Source organism: Didymosphaeria variabile (assembly GCF_027946475.1).
Source record: "Didymosphaeria variabile strain IMI 356815 chromosome Unknown scaffold_6, whole genome shotgun sequence".
In the NCBI taxonomy this organism is placed as follows: Eukaryota; Fungi; Ascomycota; class Dothideomycetes; order Pleosporales; family Didymosphaeriaceae; genus Didymosphaeria; species Didymosphaeria variabile.
This window is the reverse complement of record NW_026611625.1, coordinates 1,557,918-1,574,762: the sequence shown is the minus strand read 5'-3', so window position 1 is coordinate 1,574,762 and position 16,845 is coordinate 1,557,918. Positions and strand designations below refer to the sequence as shown.

General features: G+C 51.8%; 5 protein-coding genes and 1 non-coding gene across 6 annotated transcripts; 4 read left to right on the top strand and 2 right to left on the bottom strand.

Moving 5' to 3' along the window:
• Positions 1–1,706: 1,706 nt before the first annotated feature.
• Positions 1,707–3,287, top strand: ERG13 (3-hydroxy-3-methylglutaryl coenzyme A synthase; the record flags this gene model as incomplete). The annotated part of the gene is made up of 4 exons (XM_056217177.1): positions 1,707–1,766; positions 1,853–1,955; positions 2,013–3,097; positions 3,150–3,287. 4 exons carry the CDS (start codon positions 1,707–1,709, stop codon positions 3,285–3,287), a joined length of 1,386 nt encoding a protein of 461 aa, XP_056068733.1.
• A 487-nt stretch (positions 3,288–3,774) lies between these two features.
• Positions 3,775–4,247, bottom strand: COX16 (Cytochrome oxidase assembly; the record flags this gene model as incomplete). The annotated part of the gene is made up of 2 exons (XM_056217176.1): positions 3,775–3,858; positions 3,984–4,247. The coding sequence occupies 2 exons, from the start codon at positions 4,245–4,247 to the stop codon at positions 3,775–3,777; spliced, it is 348 nt and encodes a 115-aa protein (XP_056068732.1).
• A 428-nt stretch (positions 4,248–4,675) lies between these two features.
• MEC1 (serine/threonine-protein kinase M1) lies at positions 4,676–12,679 on the top strand (the record flags this gene model as incomplete). The annotated part of the gene is made up of 10 exons (XM_056217175.1): positions 4,676–5,279; positions 5,330–6,024; positions 6,072–6,382; positions 6,428–7,604; positions 7,649–7,933; positions 7,986–9,215; positions 9,268–9,799; positions 9,853–10,339; positions 10,390–11,335; positions 11,384–12,679. The coding sequence occupies 10 exons, from the start codon at positions 4,676–4,678 to the stop codon at positions 12,677–12,679; spliced, it is 7,563 nt and encodes a 2,520-aa protein (XP_056068731.1).
• Positions 12,680–14,229: 1,550 nt separating this feature from the next.
• Positions 14,230–14,727, bottom strand: RPS15 (ribosomal protein S15; the record flags this gene model as incomplete). The annotated part of the gene is made up of 3 exons (XM_056217174.1): positions 14,230–14,527; positions 14,581–14,657; positions 14,710–14,727. 3 exons carry the CDS (start codon positions 14,725–14,727, stop codon positions 14,230–14,232), a joined length of 393 nt encoding a protein of 130 aa, XP_056068730.1.
• Positions 14,728–15,044: 317 nt separating this feature from the next.
• N0V89_008418 lies at positions 15,045–15,116 on the top strand. The gene has a single exon. It is a non-coding gene; the product is annotated as a tRNA-Ala (tRNA).
• A 181-nt stretch (positions 15,117–15,297) lies between these two features.
• On the top strand, positions 15,298–16,450 carry N0V89_008417 (uncharacterized protein; the record flags this gene model as incomplete). Its single annotated transcript, XM_056217173.1, has 4 exons — positions 15,298–15,414; positions 15,475–15,517; positions 15,571–16,342; positions 16,390–16,450. 4 exons carry the CDS (start codon positions 15,298–15,300, stop codon positions 16,448–16,450), a joined length of 993 nt encoding a protein of 330 aa, XP_056068729.1.
• Between the last annotated feature and the right edge of the window lie 395 nt (positions 16,451–16,845).

The window sequence follows — 16,845 nt, the reverse complement described above, 5'->3', positions numbered from 1 at the left end:
CGGACTTTGAGAGCTCTGTCGTCACGAGATAAAGCGTGCTTCCAAGGCTCGGTGCAGCTTCCGACCATGGCATTCCTCACAGTCAAGATTTGGAGGTGCTGTTGTTGAGTATGCAGATTTGCTTTGTGACGATGTAATAGCCTATCTCGAGCGTGCGATCAGGACTCGATCAGAACTTCGGTCATGTGCTTTGCAATGCTTGGATTATTGTTGCGCAAAGATCGGAAAATGAAACGCATAGATCACCGTGCGTGAGAAAACTGCTTCTGCTCTTCTCGGATGTATCCCGAGTGCGTCATTTTCGCTTGTTAAACACAGTATGTGATCTCTTTGACAGATCGAATCAGATATATTCTGTTTTCCTTGCCTCCTTGTTGCATGTGTGGAAGCGACCTGGTAGAGGAGACTGCGGATGGACTGCCAGAAGGCTACAGTGAAACCCAGTAGGCGGAGAGACTGTTGTGTACAAGTCATGAATCAGTCTGAAATAACTCAGACGTCGGCACTGTTCCTAGGCGGGGCAGAGTTTAAAGAGAAGGCATGCAGCCATGGACAGCTACAAATCTTGGGTCAGATGGCCCAGAACGCAAGCTGGGCATGTTGGACATGCCGGACATGTAGTGATCGTGCAGTATGCAACGACGGAGGATGGTGGAGCAGAGAGAAGCAACTTCGTCTCACCTGTTGGAACAGTCTCTGAGTCTTGAGCTGCCATGGTGACAGGTGAATGGGCTTGAGGCCGATCGCGGCGTATATTCCCAGGCCACCCCAGGGCACACTTGACAAGGCCCATATTTCTGACGCTGTTTTGAGCACTCTCCGCCGGACGGACAACAGTGGGCCTTGCTATGGTGTAGTGAAATCGATCTGATTAGATTATGGGACGTACCATCGCTTACAAGGTGCGAAGAATTTACGCAACCCTTGGCGGCCGAGTGTTCCTGGTGTGCAGAGAACCCATGCATTGCCGCAGTTGGCCGTGCTGGCCTGAAGACGTCGAATCTCATGGCGATATCAGACGTAGCGTTGTTGGGGCGTGAGCGTATAGACAACATGCACAAGAAGCGCTTCGCAAATCCCGCGGTCTACAAGATGGTCGTCGGGAGGGTTGGTTGTCTGGTTGACACGCTGTTCCTGAGCTAACGCTGCTAACCGTTGTTGGATACGTCCCACTCGCCCTGCAGCGGCGCGAGTGACGTTGTGATAGGCGGCGCTGTGCTAGGCAGCGATAAACTTTTCAACAGCACCTGAGCGAGAACGGCGGCGCGGCCTAAGTTCGGTAGCAGTCCAGTGACGCCGCCGAGCCAGAGAACAAAAGGTTGCACACGGCGAAAGGTCTGAGGAAGGAACAATATGAAGATGGCGTTGAAGGTCCCCCGCCATCGTAGCGAGCAGCCCCGCGACAGGAGGATGCGCGTGCACTGGCTCCATACAAGCCCGCAAGAGTGCCCAAAAGCGCATGGCACATGGGCCGTTGTTGAGCAACGTAGATTCCGCGTACCAAAGCAGTTTAAACCGCCTTCTGTCAGGCCTAGAGGAGCAGGTACTCGGCAATTGCCACTTACAGCGCCTGCGAGATCGCCGCTACCAGACCGCAATTTGCTTTCTCGCGACATAGTCCTACTTAACCAGCGGTGTACCCCGCCAGGACACGCCTCGACTTTTCTCACAACTACCCCCTTTACACCATTTCAACACACACAGCCATGGCTTCCCGTCCCTCCAACATCGGCATCAAGGCCATCGAGCTCTACTTCCCTAGCCAGGCATGTCTCCACCGGCGCCCGGAGTGCTGCAGCGCCTTTTTGCTGCAACTCCACGCTTGTGAGAAATAAATTCTAACTCACGGCAGTGCGTCGACCAGGCCGAGCTCGAGAAGTTCGATGGCGTCTCCCAGGGAAAATACACAATCGGTCTCGGCCAGACCAAGATGTCCTTCTGCGACGACCGCGAGGGTACGTTTTTCTGCAAGTCTACGTGCAAGCACGCGAGCTAATCAGGTCACTGTACAGACATGTATTCGCTCGCCCTGACCACCGTCTCCTCGCTGTTCAAGAAGTACAATATCGACCCCAAGAACATTGGCCGCCTCGAGGTCGGCACCGAGACACTGCTCGACAAGTCCAAATCCGTGAAGTCGGTCCTCATGCAGCTGTTTGAGGAATCGGGCAACTTCAACGTCGAGGGTGTGGATACCGTGAACGCGTGCTACGGCGGCACCAACGCTCTGTTCAACAGCGTCAACTGGATAGAATCTTCCGGGTGGGATGGCCGTGACGCCGTTGTGGTGGCTGGCGACATTGCGTTGTACAAGAAGGGTAATGCGCGTCCTACGGGCGGAGCGGGATGTGTGGCTATGCTCATCGGCCCTGACGCCCCCGTCGTGATGGAGCCGGGCCTACGCGGCAGCTACATCACCCACGCATACGATTTCTACAAGCCCGACTTGACCAGCGAGTACCCTGTCGTCGACGGACACTTCTCTATTCGGTGCTATACCGAGGCCGTCGATGCATGCTACAAGGCCTACAATGCCCGTGAGCAGACGTTGAAGAGCCAGGCCAATGGTTCCAATGGCGTCAACGGCCACTCCCAAGAGCAGGAGACGCCGCTAGACCGCTTCGACTACATGTGCTTCCACGCACCCACCTGCAAGCTCGTGTCCAAGTCGTATGCGCGCCTTCTCTATAACGATTTCCTCGTGAACCCGTCGAACCCGATTTTCGCTGAGGTGCCCGCTGAGCTCCGTGACCTTGACTACGCCACCTCCGTTACAGATAAGGCAGTTGAGAAGACATTCATGGGTCTTGCCAAGAAGCGATTCAATGCCCGCGTCCAGCCCAGTATTGAAGTCCCTACCATGTGCGGCAACATGTACTGTGGCAGTGTTTACGGCAGTCTGTGCTCGCTCCTTTCCAATCTCGATGGTGAGAATTCCACCGGCAAGCGCATTGCCTTGTTCAGCTACGGTAGCGGTCTTGCTTCCTCTATGTTCTCCTTCAAGATCAGTGGTAGCATCACCGAGCTCCAGAAGAAGCTTGACGTCAAGAACCGCCTCGAGAACCGCCGTGTCGTTGCTCCTGAGGTCTACGATGAGGTAAGTCATGTTGAAACTACTTTCGCTGCTACATTGACTGACGATTTCGCAGATGTGCAACCTCCGTGAGCGTGCTCACTTGAAGAAGGACTACAAGCCGGAGGGCAAGGTCAATGACCTCTTCCCCGGCACCTACTACCTCACCGAAATTGACGGCATGTTCCGACGAAAGTATGAGATCAAGCAGTAGATGCGCATTTTCGATTCTTTGGTTCGTTGCATGTGAGCATTTGCAGGAGTCCGTTTCACGATTCAAGTTAAGCTCGTCAACTGCAAGATCCGTATACCCCTTGGGGGCTTCCAGTGCCCTTCGTGAGGAAATGCATGGGGATGATGATGGTTAGACGATTTCATGTCTGGAAAGGTCGGTAACGGAGGATATAATGACAAATTCTGGTATACGGGAAATGGATAGCTATTGCTATCCGGCTGCATATAATATCTGCCTACGGGCTTGCAATGAGAGATTTATAGAGACACATCCAAGGCTCCCTAGGCCTGCTTGTTGAAAAAGGTTACCCACACGGACTGCAAGTGCTCTCAAATCACTAAAAGTGGTGGAGCAAGCTGTGCCCGAAACCTTCCAGATTTCCCAATACAATAATATACAGATCGGATGCTGTGCCCAAGTCCCAAAACTCCATGGCAAATGCTTTCACTGGTATAAATCCGCCCAATCACTCCAAAATGCCATCGACCTCGCCCGGTAATCGTTTAACACGCCTTTGCTCCCAATTCTCGAGATCTTTCGCTTGCAATCGCTATACAGTCTTTAGCACAATTCCATTCACAAACTGCCTCTACATCACTCTGAACCCCCCATCTTGTCGAATGACTCAAACATCCTCCTCCAGCCCCCACTAAACAAAATGAAAGCCGCACTCACATAATATTCATCCTTCATATTCACCTTCCGCCTATCCTGCGTCAACCCCATCTTCTGCTCATGCGTGATCTGTTGGTTCTTCTTGTCGTATCGCTCGTACCGTAGGGCGGTTGCGGGCGTAAGCATGAAGCTGCCCGCAACGATGGTGGTGAGGAAGGGCAGACCGAAGAGTAGGAATGGATGCTTGGTGAGGGCTTTGCGGTAGCGCGCGGCAAGGGAGTTGGGGAGGGTGGCGGCGAAGGAGCGGGAGGCGAAGGGCGCCATCGTGGTATCTATCTTTTTGCGATCGTGAAGGCCGTGGATAGGTGCGCTGTGCGCAGTTGGTCGTGCTGCACTTGAGCAATGAAGAGGTTCGTTGCGGGCAATCAATAGCCTAATCGACAGGCAGAGCGAACTGGAGCTCGATTAACTGTCTTGGCATTGGTCACGGGATCAGGCGTCGCGTCGAGTCGACGATTTTGGTAGGCGCGTCTCACACCCATCGCACCCCATTTGGTTCAGGTCGTAAGCACTCGTTCTCCACTACCACCTCTTCATTCTCGATCACTGCGCCTGCGGAATACCGCCATCCATTCGTTGCTTTGAACCTATCGCTTATATTGGGCCCGCGACAAAGACCCCAAGTGGCAGCAGCCCCAAGAACACCTGGCTTCCAGTACCCATTCGTTATGCACGTTCAATAGTTTTGCGTGATGGCCCGCAGAGGCGGGGGTTCGACGCAGCGGCAAGCGCCTCAGCCAGGACCCAACGGCCACCTTCCGTATGGTCATGCCAATGGTCTTCCGCCACCATCCACCATCCCCGCTCAGATCGTGCGAGGTGCAGCCAACGTCAGAGCACAGCAGAATACCGTCAACAAACAACCCTTCATCGAACTTGTCCAGGAGTTTTTGTCTAACCCTGTTTTAGAGGATCCAGACCCAGTATGCATCGCATTCATCCTCGCCATTACCGAGGGCGGGATAGACCCATTCTTCAGAGAAGACCCATTCGCTTCGAAGCACCTGGAGGAGCAAGGTACTCAATGCATCGCTGCTCTCATCATCATATTCCACCAGAAGCCTTATCTTTGGTTCGCTCCAACGCACGCTGAGGAAGAAGATGGCAATCCGCGCCCACCGGTTGTCATCTGGTTGTTCTCGAAGCTGTTGGGATTGATGGTACGCCAAGGACTTCTTCGTATCCATCCGACCGTGCTGGAACTGCTGAGTACATGCCTAAAATCCTTCACTCTGACCGCCAGTCGTTTGCGTCAAGCTTGGTCGGTCTTTCAACTGTTCCGATCCTGCGTTGATAGTAGGTCTCACATTGGTAACAGAGGAGTCTACTGCTAATTGATCTGACAGGCATAACAGCTGCCGTGGAGCTTAGTGAAGAGCCGTTGGAGTCGTTGTGTCCATCTATTGGCATCATTCTTCCATCTTCGACTAGCATTGGCGATATCTGGCCTGAAAGCCAGCACCTCGTGGCTCTGCCCCAAGGTCTACAGAGGCCCGTCACATCTAGAGTCAGTGCGACATACCTGGCGTTTCGTCTACTTGAAATTCTCATAGAATGCTGCTTCACATCCAAGCAAAGGACTACCAACGATTCTACGTTTGATAGCATGCGACCGTGGGCCTTAAACAGCTGCCTAGACCTGTGGATTAGCTTCACGAGATGGACAGCCGGTGCAGAACGGGGACCTCTGCATGACGATATTGAAGCACTGTACTTGCAGTCGCTGGCCATCCTAGCTTTGCCCGATTTAGACAACGAGGACGATTTCTCCTGTTCATCTCAAGCGCTGATCTCTCTTACTTCGGGGCTGCTTGACGGCCTGCGAAGTTGCCTCTCAAGGCCATTCTCCCGCGCGAATCAGGCCCGATTCGGTTACGTGCTGATACGCTTGCAGTCTATATTTCAACAAATACTCAGGGATGAGCGAACGGGGATCATCGGCCGTCATGTAAAGAAACTCGTTACAGATACCATGATCCCAGACATTGCTGGAGTCTGTCAAAACGTTTCAGAGCTGATTGCATTGGAGAAAGACTTACAGGTTTGTGTGTGGATGCTCTTCCTATTTGACCCTCTAACTGTGGACAGCTGTCTATATGTCTCTGGACAGCACCTGGCGACTGGCCTGCTGAAGTTCGGGAACTTCGGGCCATTTTATGCTCAGAGACAGGTCGGCCTTTTGAGAACGAAGAGTTGAACGATCAGTCGATTGTTGTTATCAGCGGTTTTCGCTCAATGAACAAGGTCGACGAGCAACCGCCTGCGAAACGTCGCAGAACAGCACCCGAGGCCGACAACGATGCGCCTTCTGATGTTTTGAACCATCTGGTCATGTTGCTCAATGGAAGCTCTGCCAACTCACCGGTTTTGGACTTGAAAGATTTCCACGTCTCGATCCAGTAAGTTTGTTCTGAACAAAGAGACTCACTTACTGACTAGTGCAGAATGAAATATGCCAAGCTGCCGGAGGACACGCAAGCTTCTGACCAGGAGCAAACTGAGATGCTTTTAGCATTGACCAAGATTGCCTGCGCTGCGACCCAATGTATGAAAGTGCCGGAGATCAGCCAAGATCGCTGGAAGGACGCACCGTGTACACTATGCGATCCGACCTACAAGGTGCAGCGCGAAGCAAAGGTATACTGGAACCACCAGGTTCTCGGCGAAATGTGGAAGGATGCTATTGCTGGAATGATTGCTATTACCCAAGAAGCCAGATTTCAAAATTCATCTCGACCGCGAGTATTAATGGCCGTTGCTATCGGGCGCATCTTCAATCACATTTCCGAGACGGAATACCTCAGCCTGGAAATAAGCTCTTTAGGCGAATGGCTGTTGAAGTCAATGCAGAGGTCTTTACGCGAATTGAGGATAGCAGCATCTCGATCTCTTATGACATTTCTCCGAGATGACATCTCTCGCCATGTTCGGGACAAGAACCGCAGAGCGACGATGCAGTTCTTAGCTGAATTGACTAGACGCAATGTCCCGGCGCAGCAAGAGACTTTGATCATGGCATATGGTCAAGCGGCACGGACATGCAGCGGAGAAGAGCTGCATCTCATCCTTGCCCAGCTGGTAGAGTACCTGGGCCACACGAATACGGTTATTTACGGTGCAGCATACAATGAGCTCTGCTCTCTAGCCGACGACCTTCACACATCACCCCAGGAGCTTTTAAGGCCGTACTGGAGGACCATCGGGTTCTCCATTGTCAATGATTTGAACACAAACCCACAGAAAGCAAAGTTCGTTGTGGAGTTGATCGGTGAAATCTCCTATGTCAACCAGCTGTTGATTCTCATTCACGAGGATGTTCTCCCGGTGCTCGTACTGAATAAGAGGACGGATATTCTACAACGCATCGCCAATGCGAAAAAGACTACGGTTGAGGAAATATGCTTGCAGCCACGAGCGCACCTTGCGCGAATTATTGCTTTGCTCTTATGTCAACATGGTCCAGATGTCGAACGACGGGCTCTAGACACTTTGGTGGCTGTTGCGCCGGGTGTCCGACAAACAGGACAAAAGCTGCATGATCTGGTTCAGCTTGACGCCGCTGCCATGGCCAGTGAAATGTTCAAATTAGCGGCAGATCGCGACGCTAATGAAAAGGAACTTGTGAGTACAAGCCTCACGTTGCTGAGGGTAGCTGACCACTGTAGTATTACGAGGGCATTAGGAGACTTGCTGCACTTGACGATGTCAAAGGTGACCTTGAGCTTAAGAAGCAAAAGGACGGAAAGCGCAAAGCTGCATCTAGAAAGAAATCAAAGGACCTGGTGGAAACTTTCATTCTTAAACATGTCCTTGGTGTGATGGCAGACTTCACAAACCCGATCGAAAATCAGCTCGGTAACCATCACCTGACTGAACGCAGAAGGTGCGTCGGAGCGATCAAGGAGCTGATAACGTTTGCACGGGAAGACTCTTGTCATGCTCTTACTCAGGTACGTCAATCACAGCGATCCAAAGCGTCGCTGAAGGGGCTAACATGCGTAGATTCGAGCGTGTCTGCAGTCCGCCATGGCTGATCCTCATCTTTGCGACCAAGCTTTTGACGTTTGGTCGCTCCTCCTCACTGTTCTAGAGGAAGCTCACCTGAAACTTGTTCTTGGCCAAACGTTCGCATTGATTGTTCACCATTGGTCATCCTTCTCGGACGAGACCCGGCTCAAGGCCAGCGCTACTCTGGATCTTCTGCGAGTGCAAAACAACCAACTACTACAAAGCCTAGTCGGGCAATTGGCATCGCTATCTTCCATTCCGATGTTAGCGAAATTGGAGGCAGAGATAGCTCGTCTGAAAGCGAAGAAGGATCCCATCACACTCTTGAACTATTTCAGTGAGCGATGCAACGACGAAAACTCGGTCGTTGTACAACACGCATTGAAGGAGCTCGTGCCGTTCCTGGACGAAAACCAAAAGCTTCTTCATCAATCTGCTATCGATCAAAAACCGCTCCCTGCGCTTATCACCCTCAGTCGTTCACTGCTCGATGTCTGCGTACGATTTCCAGGATATCATATCGAGCTACGTACACTTTGCGCTCAATGTCTCGGGGTTGTTGGTGGCCTTGATCCGTACCGTGTTGAAACTGTGCGTGAAAAGAAACAAGTTTTAGTGCTTCATAATTTCGAACAGGCCGCGGAGGTGATACAGTTCGTTGCCTTCATGTTGGAAGAAGTACTGGTGAAGGTATTCCTCTCGACAACGAATGCTCGATCTCAAGGCTGGCTGGCATGGCTCATGCAAGAGCTGTGCGCGCTTTGTGGATTCAACAATGTAAATGAGTCCGGCCGAGGTGTTTCGCAGTCTACACCAGCAACACAACGCTGGGACGAATTTCCAGAGCCTGTTCAAAAAGTATTGACACCTTTCCTAGACTCCAAGTACCGGTTCACTACCAATGAAGACGTTCCAACAGCGCAGTATCCAATCTTCAGCCTCGAGCTTAGCCACTCCACCTGGCTCCGAACATTTACATACGATATTCTCCAGAAAGCGAAAGTGCAGAATGCGAAGATGTTCTTTCCTACTATAGGAAGGGTGGCTAGACGAGAAGATCTCTCTATTGCCTCCTTCATTCTTCCATATGCTGTGCTGAGCGTCGTGGTCGGAGGTGACGAGGCGGATGTCAGTAATGTCGGGCTCGAACTTCTGACAGTTCTTCGGACCGGTTTGCAAGGGGGCGATCATACGGAGGCTACGAACATAAAGCAGTGTAGCGAGGTAAGTCGGCATATTCTTGTGCACTGCACGAATACTTACTAACCCTATGTAGAACGTCTTCCAAGTGCTTGATTACCTTGCCTTGTGGCTGCAGGAGAAACGCAAAGTCATGTCCGATGCAAGAATCATGGCAGGCAAAACAGGTCGAGGGATCAATGAGGTCGATGAGATTGAAGCAATCAAGCAATTTAGTGCGGTCGAATCACTGTTGCGCCTGGTCCCCGCGAAGGTGATCTCCAAGCGAGCTGTCGAATGCAGGTCGTATGCCCGCGCGCTATTTCACTGGGAGCAATATTATCGCGAAGAGCAACACAAGGCCAAGACTGCGGGTGAAGAACTCATCAAGGATGATCTGCTGCAGCATCTTCAACACATCTACGCCCAAATTGATGAGCCAGACAGCATTGAGGGCATATCTGCTCACCTTTTAATTTTGAACCCAGAGCAGCAAATTATGGAGCACAGGAAGGCAGGACGCTGGACAGCTGCTCAGACCTGGTACGAGCTTGCTCTCGCGGAGAAGCCAAATGATCCAGAGGCGCAGGTCAACCTGTTGACCTGCTTAAAAGAGTCTGGTCAGTATGGTAAGCACAATCTTTGCGGCAAGCGATATTGTCCTGCTCATGTTTACTTGCAGATGCAATCCTCAACTATGTGGACGGATTTCATGCATCCCGTTTCGTCTCCTCGAGCACCTTACCCTTTGCTGCAGAAGCAGCGTGGTCAACAGGCAAATGGGACCAACTAGATAGGATACTTACCGAACCATCCGGAGCAGTCAACACCTCCTCTTCAGACTTCAATGTTGGTATAGGCAAGGCCTTGCTGGCATTGCGGCATGGTAAAGCAGACGCCTTCAAGCACACAGTGAACGACCTACGCACCGCCTTGTCAAACGGACTGTCTGCTTCGGTGACTGCGTCTCTGCACAACTCTCACGACCATCTTGTCAAGTTGCACACGTTATACGAGCTTGAGACCATCAGTGCTCTCTCCAGTCACGCCCCATCAGATCGAGGAGTGCTCTTCGAAAACTTGGATAGGCGGTTAGACCTCTTGGGCGCTTACACTTCGGACAAGCAGTATCTGCTTGGAGTGCGTCGCGCAGCTATGCAGCTGTCTCAGTAAGCATCAGCATGTGTCAATAGAAGTTGTAGTTGCTGATCCTGTATAGTTTGGAATTTACCGACCTGGAGATTGCATCAGCCTGGTTGACCACCGCACGACTCGCACGGAAAGGAGAGTTCTCATCAGCAGCTTTTAACTCCATCATGCATGCTACTCAGCTCGGCGACGATGCTTCAAAGATTGAATACTCCAAAATGCTCTGGAAGGAGGGACATCATCGAAAGGCCATTCAGAACCTGCGAGGCGCTCTTGCCACCAACTCATTTGCCACGAGGGAGATGCCACCTATGGACGTTAGTGTCTCTGTATCTACAACCGCCACTGGCGATGTTACACATGCTGCGAACAGGGTCAAATGTCATGCTCAGCTGCTGCTCGCCAAGTGGCTTGATAGGGCTGGTCAAACCCAAAGTCTCGTGCTGAAAGAGGAGTATGCGCGGGGAATCATGACATTCCCTAAGTGGGACAAGGGACACTACTACCTTGGCCGATACTATCTCAAGCTATACGAGACGGAGAAAGCCTTGCCAGTGAACAAACAGGCAAGCAACTTCCTGGCCGGAGAATTAACGAAACTGGTCATCGAGAACTATATCCGCTCTACTGTGTATGGATCTAAGTACTACTACCAGACTATTCCCAAGATTCTCACTCTCTGGCTGGACATGGGAATGGAGATGAACTCGCAGCCCAAGCTACCCAAGGACAAGGACCTTCACCAGCACAAGATGAACCACCTTAACCACATCAATGCCTACGTCAAGCGGTATGCGAGTGAACGTATGCCGGCCTACCCATGGTATACTGCCTTTCCTCAGATCATTAGTCGTATCAATCATCCAAACAAGAGCGTTTGGGAAGTTCTCCAGCTCATCATCATCAGAGTGACCGGCCAGTATCCGCAGCAAGCCCTGTGGGGGCTTTTAGCTGTGCAGAATTCACAGCAGGACGATCGACGGGCTCGGGGTGGCGGAATACTACAGAAGCTTCGAGTAGGTAGTCAGGTGCAAGAATTAGTGGAACCCGCTAACGTAAGGAAGGATCACTCCAAGCGCAAGAATGGCGCCTTGGAACTCAAGAGCCTTATCAACCATGGCCAACGTCTTGCCGATGCTCTGCTGTCAGCATGTGACACTCCAGTTGAACAGAGAGTGTCACACGTCAGCCTATCCAAGGATCTGCGTTTCAACACTAAGCTTGCACCTTGTGCTCTGGTGGTGCCTGTCGAATCCAATATGACCCCTAGCCTTCCCTCCACCAATGATAGCAGACTAATACGAGCACACAATCCTTTCGCATCAGACGTTGTCACAATAGCTGAGTTCAGGGACGATGTTCTAGTCCTGTCATCGCTTCAGCGCCCGCGTAAGATTGTTGTGCGAGGTTCCAATGGGCGATTATATGGCCTCATGTGCAAGCCGAAGGATGACCTCCGCAAGGATCAGCGACTCATGGAATTCAATTCAATGATCAATCGCGCCCTGACTAGGAACATCGAGGCTAGCAAGCGCCGACTCTACATCAAGACATATGGAGTTACGCCGCTCAACGAAGAGTGCGGTACCATCGAATGGGTTGAAGGCTTGAAGCCCATGCGAGACATCATAATACGGTTATATCGCCAAAAGAGTGTCAGCATCGATTACCAAGAGATACGCATGCTGCTCAACGAAGCATGTGCGGACCCCAAGAACATACATCTGTTTACGCATAAGATCCTCGCGAAGTTCCAGCCCGTGCTGCACGAGTGGTTTGTAGAGACGTTCCCAGAACCCGAGGCTTGGTTTGCCGCAAGGCTACGATACACGAGGTCGTGCGCCGTCATGAGTATCGTAGGCCATGTCCTTGGCCTCGGCGATCGCCACGGCGAAAATGTCCTGCTCGAAGAAGGAAACGGCGGAACCTTTCATGTCGATTTCAACTGTCTTTTTGACAAAGGCCTCACTTTCGAGAAACCCGAGCTTGTCCCCTTTCGGCTCACTCACAACATGGTTGACGCTATGGGCCCCGCAGGCATAGAAGGGCCGTTCCGGAAGACAGCTGAGCTTACGTATTCTTTGCTGCGTCAGCATGAAGACACACTTATCACCATCCTGGAGACGTTCGTGCATGATCCTACAGCGGATTTCCTGGGCGGCAAGAAAAAGAGGAGGATACCAGGCGTTCCGGAGAGTCCGCAGGAGGTTCTAGAAATCGTGAAAGGAAAGCTGGGTGGGTTTGTGAGGGGTGAGAGTGTCCCTTTGAGTGTAGAGGGGTATGTAGATAGTCTTATAAGGCAGGCGAAGGATCCGATGAACTTGGCGGCTATGTATATTGGGTGGTGTGCGTTCTTTTAAGAAAGTATACATAGGAGTAATGGGGGCGGGCTCGAAGAGAGGCATACCTTTGGTTTGATTATGAATATACTCATCGCTACGATCATCATATACAACTCTAGTAGTCAATCTTACATCCTCACACGTGCTACGACCTAATCTCCACATCCCACATGCCCCCCAGGTCAATCCCCGTCCACGTCTGTACCTTCAGCGTCTCTTCCCACTTCGGCGACTCAATCTCAATCTCAATCTCCCACCCTCCACTCTTCTTACTCGCCTACCTAGACAACCTTTAAGACCACCCTTCCTCATGCTGGTAGAAACACTCCTCCCTTCCCCGAGACTCATACTTATATTTCCCCACCTCCGTAAATCAAGTATCATCCGCCCCACAAGCAACGTTTCCTCTGTTCATCTGGTAGCGTGAGCATCGCCATTACCGTACATTCTGCTGCTCTCACCCCCGATGATGAATCACGCTCGCCATCCATATAACGTCTATCTTGCCCTTCGCTACCGTCAAGCCCGACTGCGCAGAGAGCATATCCGCCTGCATGAATGTCGCGTCGAAACTGTCCCTGTAGCGGAAGAGGGAGTAGCCGACGTCGAAGAAACGCTGATTGATGTTGAGGCCGTAGACCCGGGCTGGACTCAGAGACGGACTAGAGATGGCGAGGTGACGTAGTTCTTGGCCGATGCAGCAGCCAAGGTCGAGGAGAGTTGCGCCATGGGGAAATCGAATGGTTATATTGAGTTACGTGGGGGGATTGGGTGAATTGGACGTCGAGGAAGCGGTAGTGGCCGAGATAGGGATAGGGGCAGTGGCAGGGGTATTAAACTTAGACGTGAGGAAACATTTGAGCGCGATTGGAGCGGGACGAACCATTAGGGCTCATTATCGCTAGGGGGGTTGTGGCAATGTAGAATCACCAGTGAAACTATGGGTAGGCGTGGGGCAGAGGATGGGTGTACGACGGCGCTGATGTGAGATAGCTGTTCTGAAAGCGGGTATGTCGCGAGCGCGCAGAGGAGCTTCGAGGAGCTCGGCATCGAGAATACTGGATAACGAACAAGGCTCCCAGTTCGGAGGACAACGCCACCGTGCCGTTCTTGCAGTAGTCGATAGGTTTGTGGTGGCTTATGCAAACCAAGTTTCATGTGGGCCTTTTTCCCACGGCTAAGACCTGGACTGTGATATTCATTGACCAGCGTGAGCTTATATGAGATATGCAGCGCGGTGCACATCCACCTATGAAGTCGCTTCGCGAAGGAGATATCCGATTCACAAGATGACAAGTGTATGGTAGTTCATGATTCATCTACCAGGCCTATTTGCCCAGCGTACCTGTCCCGCCAGTGGCCTTTAGCCATACCACACAAGAACATGCATGTAATCCGTGAATTCCAACGCCACCCATTTTGCCGCCAACGTTGTCCGTTCCGGCGCTTACTTCAGAGGAATGAAACGGGAAGAGTGGGTGGCACCAATACCGGGCCTTCCGTGCTTGACAGGGCGGCTGCAAACGTTAATCAACTTGCCAGCAACATATGCAGATGGAAAATACTCACTATGAGATAGAGAACTCGGCAAGGTAGTGACCGACCATCTCCGCCTTGATCTCAACCTGGTTGAACTCCTTGCCGCTGTACACGCCGACAACGCTGCCGATCATCTCGGGGACGATAACCATATCACGAAGGTGAGTCTTGACGAGCGGGGGCTTCTCGTTCGGAGGGGCGGCCGCCTTCGCAACGCGAAGCTTCTTGATGAGACCCATGGGCTTGCGCTTGAGACCGCGGTTCATGCGGCGACGGACGCGCGCGTGCATGACATCGCGGAGTTCCTCAGAGGAGAGGTCGAGGAGCCTGAAAGATATATGAGTATCGAGTTGTCCTGCGACGGGGGAACGAAAACGTACTGGTCGAGACCAATTCCTCGGTAGGAGAAGGTGCGGAAGGTTCTCTTCTTCTTGATCTCGGCGGCCTCAGCGGCATTCTGCAGAAGCGTTAGAATAGAAGTTGCGAATCGGTGGAGAGTCGTCACGTACGTATTCGGAGTCAGCCATGGTGGAGGTTGTTGTCGTGCTCGTGGCCTTGGTCGTGGATTGGTATTAGATTTCGGGCGCAGGTGTGGGCGCTCAAGCGAAAATTATGTAATATGCGCTAAGCCGGACAGGAGCTCCCCGCTCTTGGCAAGGCGGCGAAGCCTACCCCATCGATATTGGGTACGCGCTACAACACGGTGCAAAATCAAATTCAAACGACTGGCGGATGGTGCACCAAGAAAACATGCGACTCAGTGTTATGGTATACACGATTGTGTTGGAATATATATAGCATAGGTTTTCATTTTATCAACAACATTCTGAAAAGAGTGTATCACGGGCGTGTAGCTCAGTGGTAGAGCGCCCGCTTTGCATGCGGGAGGTCTAGGGTTCGATCCCCTACCCGTCCAATTTTTGGCTTCCACTCCTCTTCGACACACTCTCGGAGTGATTGGAATGTTTTTTGCGCAGGAGAGCACGCCAGCATCTGCCACTCTTCCCACTTTGGGGGGTGTGCCAGCTGGCTGAGAAAGTCTTGGCAGACGAGCTAGCTGCCGCAGTGCTCGCGTACCACAACACCTAAACACAGCGATGATGCAGATGCGCAAGGTCTCAGCATGGCAAACCGCTGCCGTGTTATTTTTGTTGGCTGCTGCAGCACACGCATCCCTCGGCGACAGGCTGCCAGACTTCAAGGAATGTCTAAAGGTATGCAATTGCTCGTGGTGTTTACTCGAGGTACTGTGCAATGCTAACAACTACACACAGACCTGCCAGGAAGCAAACTGCGGTGAAGCTTCTACGCCCATACGTACGTGGTGTCCTGTTTGAAACTAGGCTCGTTCATATTACTTATGACCGCAGCCATCCACCGTCGAGTTCTCCTTTGGGACTGCCCCGCCGAATGCGACTATACATGCCAGCACGTCGTGACCGACAAGCGCCTCGCCCGCGATCCACCTTATATGCAACCAGTCTACCAATACCATGGCAAATGGCCCTTCTACCGCTTCCTCGGCATGCAAGAGCCCTTCAGTGTCATCTTCTCCCTGTTCAACTACCTAGCCCATAGCTGGGGCATGACCCAGATCCGCGAGAAGATCCCGCCAACGTATGCTTTACGGAAGTATTACATTGCGTTCGGATACTTTGGACTGGCAAGCTGGACGTTCAGCATGATCTTCCATACAAGGGACTACAATATTACGGAGAAATTGGATTACTTCGCGGCAGGCGCGCAGGTGCTGTACGGCATGTACATGGCGGCGATACGGATCTTCAGGCTTGAGAGGAGGGAGCCCATGAGACAGAGTGTGCTGAGGGTGTGGACAACCACGTGTATTCTACTCTATACACTGCACGTCACATACCTCACGCTCTGGAAGTGGGACTACACGTACAATATGGCTGCCAACGTCGCAGTGGGCGTGGTGCAAAACTTGCTATGGAGCGGCTTTAGTTTTACACATTACAGGAAGGTGGGAAGGACCTGGGCCATGTGGCCAGGTTTTATCGTTACGTGGATCATTATGGTCATGAGCTTGGAGCTGCTGGATTTCCCGCCCTGGAAGGGTATGCTAGATGCGCATAGCTTGTGGCATTTGGGAACCGTGGTCCCGACAATTTGGTGGTATAAGTAAGTTGCGATCAAGCCTGAGACGGGTGGAAACTAACAGTGTACAGTTTCCTTATCAGAGATGCCCAGGAGGACCTTGCAGGTACGCGACTCAAGCAGCAAGAGTAGGGCTATTTGCACGCTTACTGTGCCTTTGATTTGGAGAAAATTGGCTCTGAATAGATTTCAAAGGCTAATTCCCATACAGGGTCCCGCAAGGACTGAAGGGATAATCCCGCTATGTTCGTAGCATCCATCTCTAATCATTCCACAAATTCGGCCCGCATCGTGCTTGCGACTGTGAACATCGGCCCTTTTGTCTTACACGTTTACTTTCCACGTGTGAAAATATACCGTGGGCCGAGCGAATCTTCATGCATATAACAGTATTCCTACAGATAGCCCCCAGGCTGGTTGAGCTGCTATAGTGATGCTAATGCACAAATGCCGCTTTTAGCCGACATTCGATACTTCCAAGACTCCATATACAGAATAGTACACTGAAGATCTAGCGTATATATTAA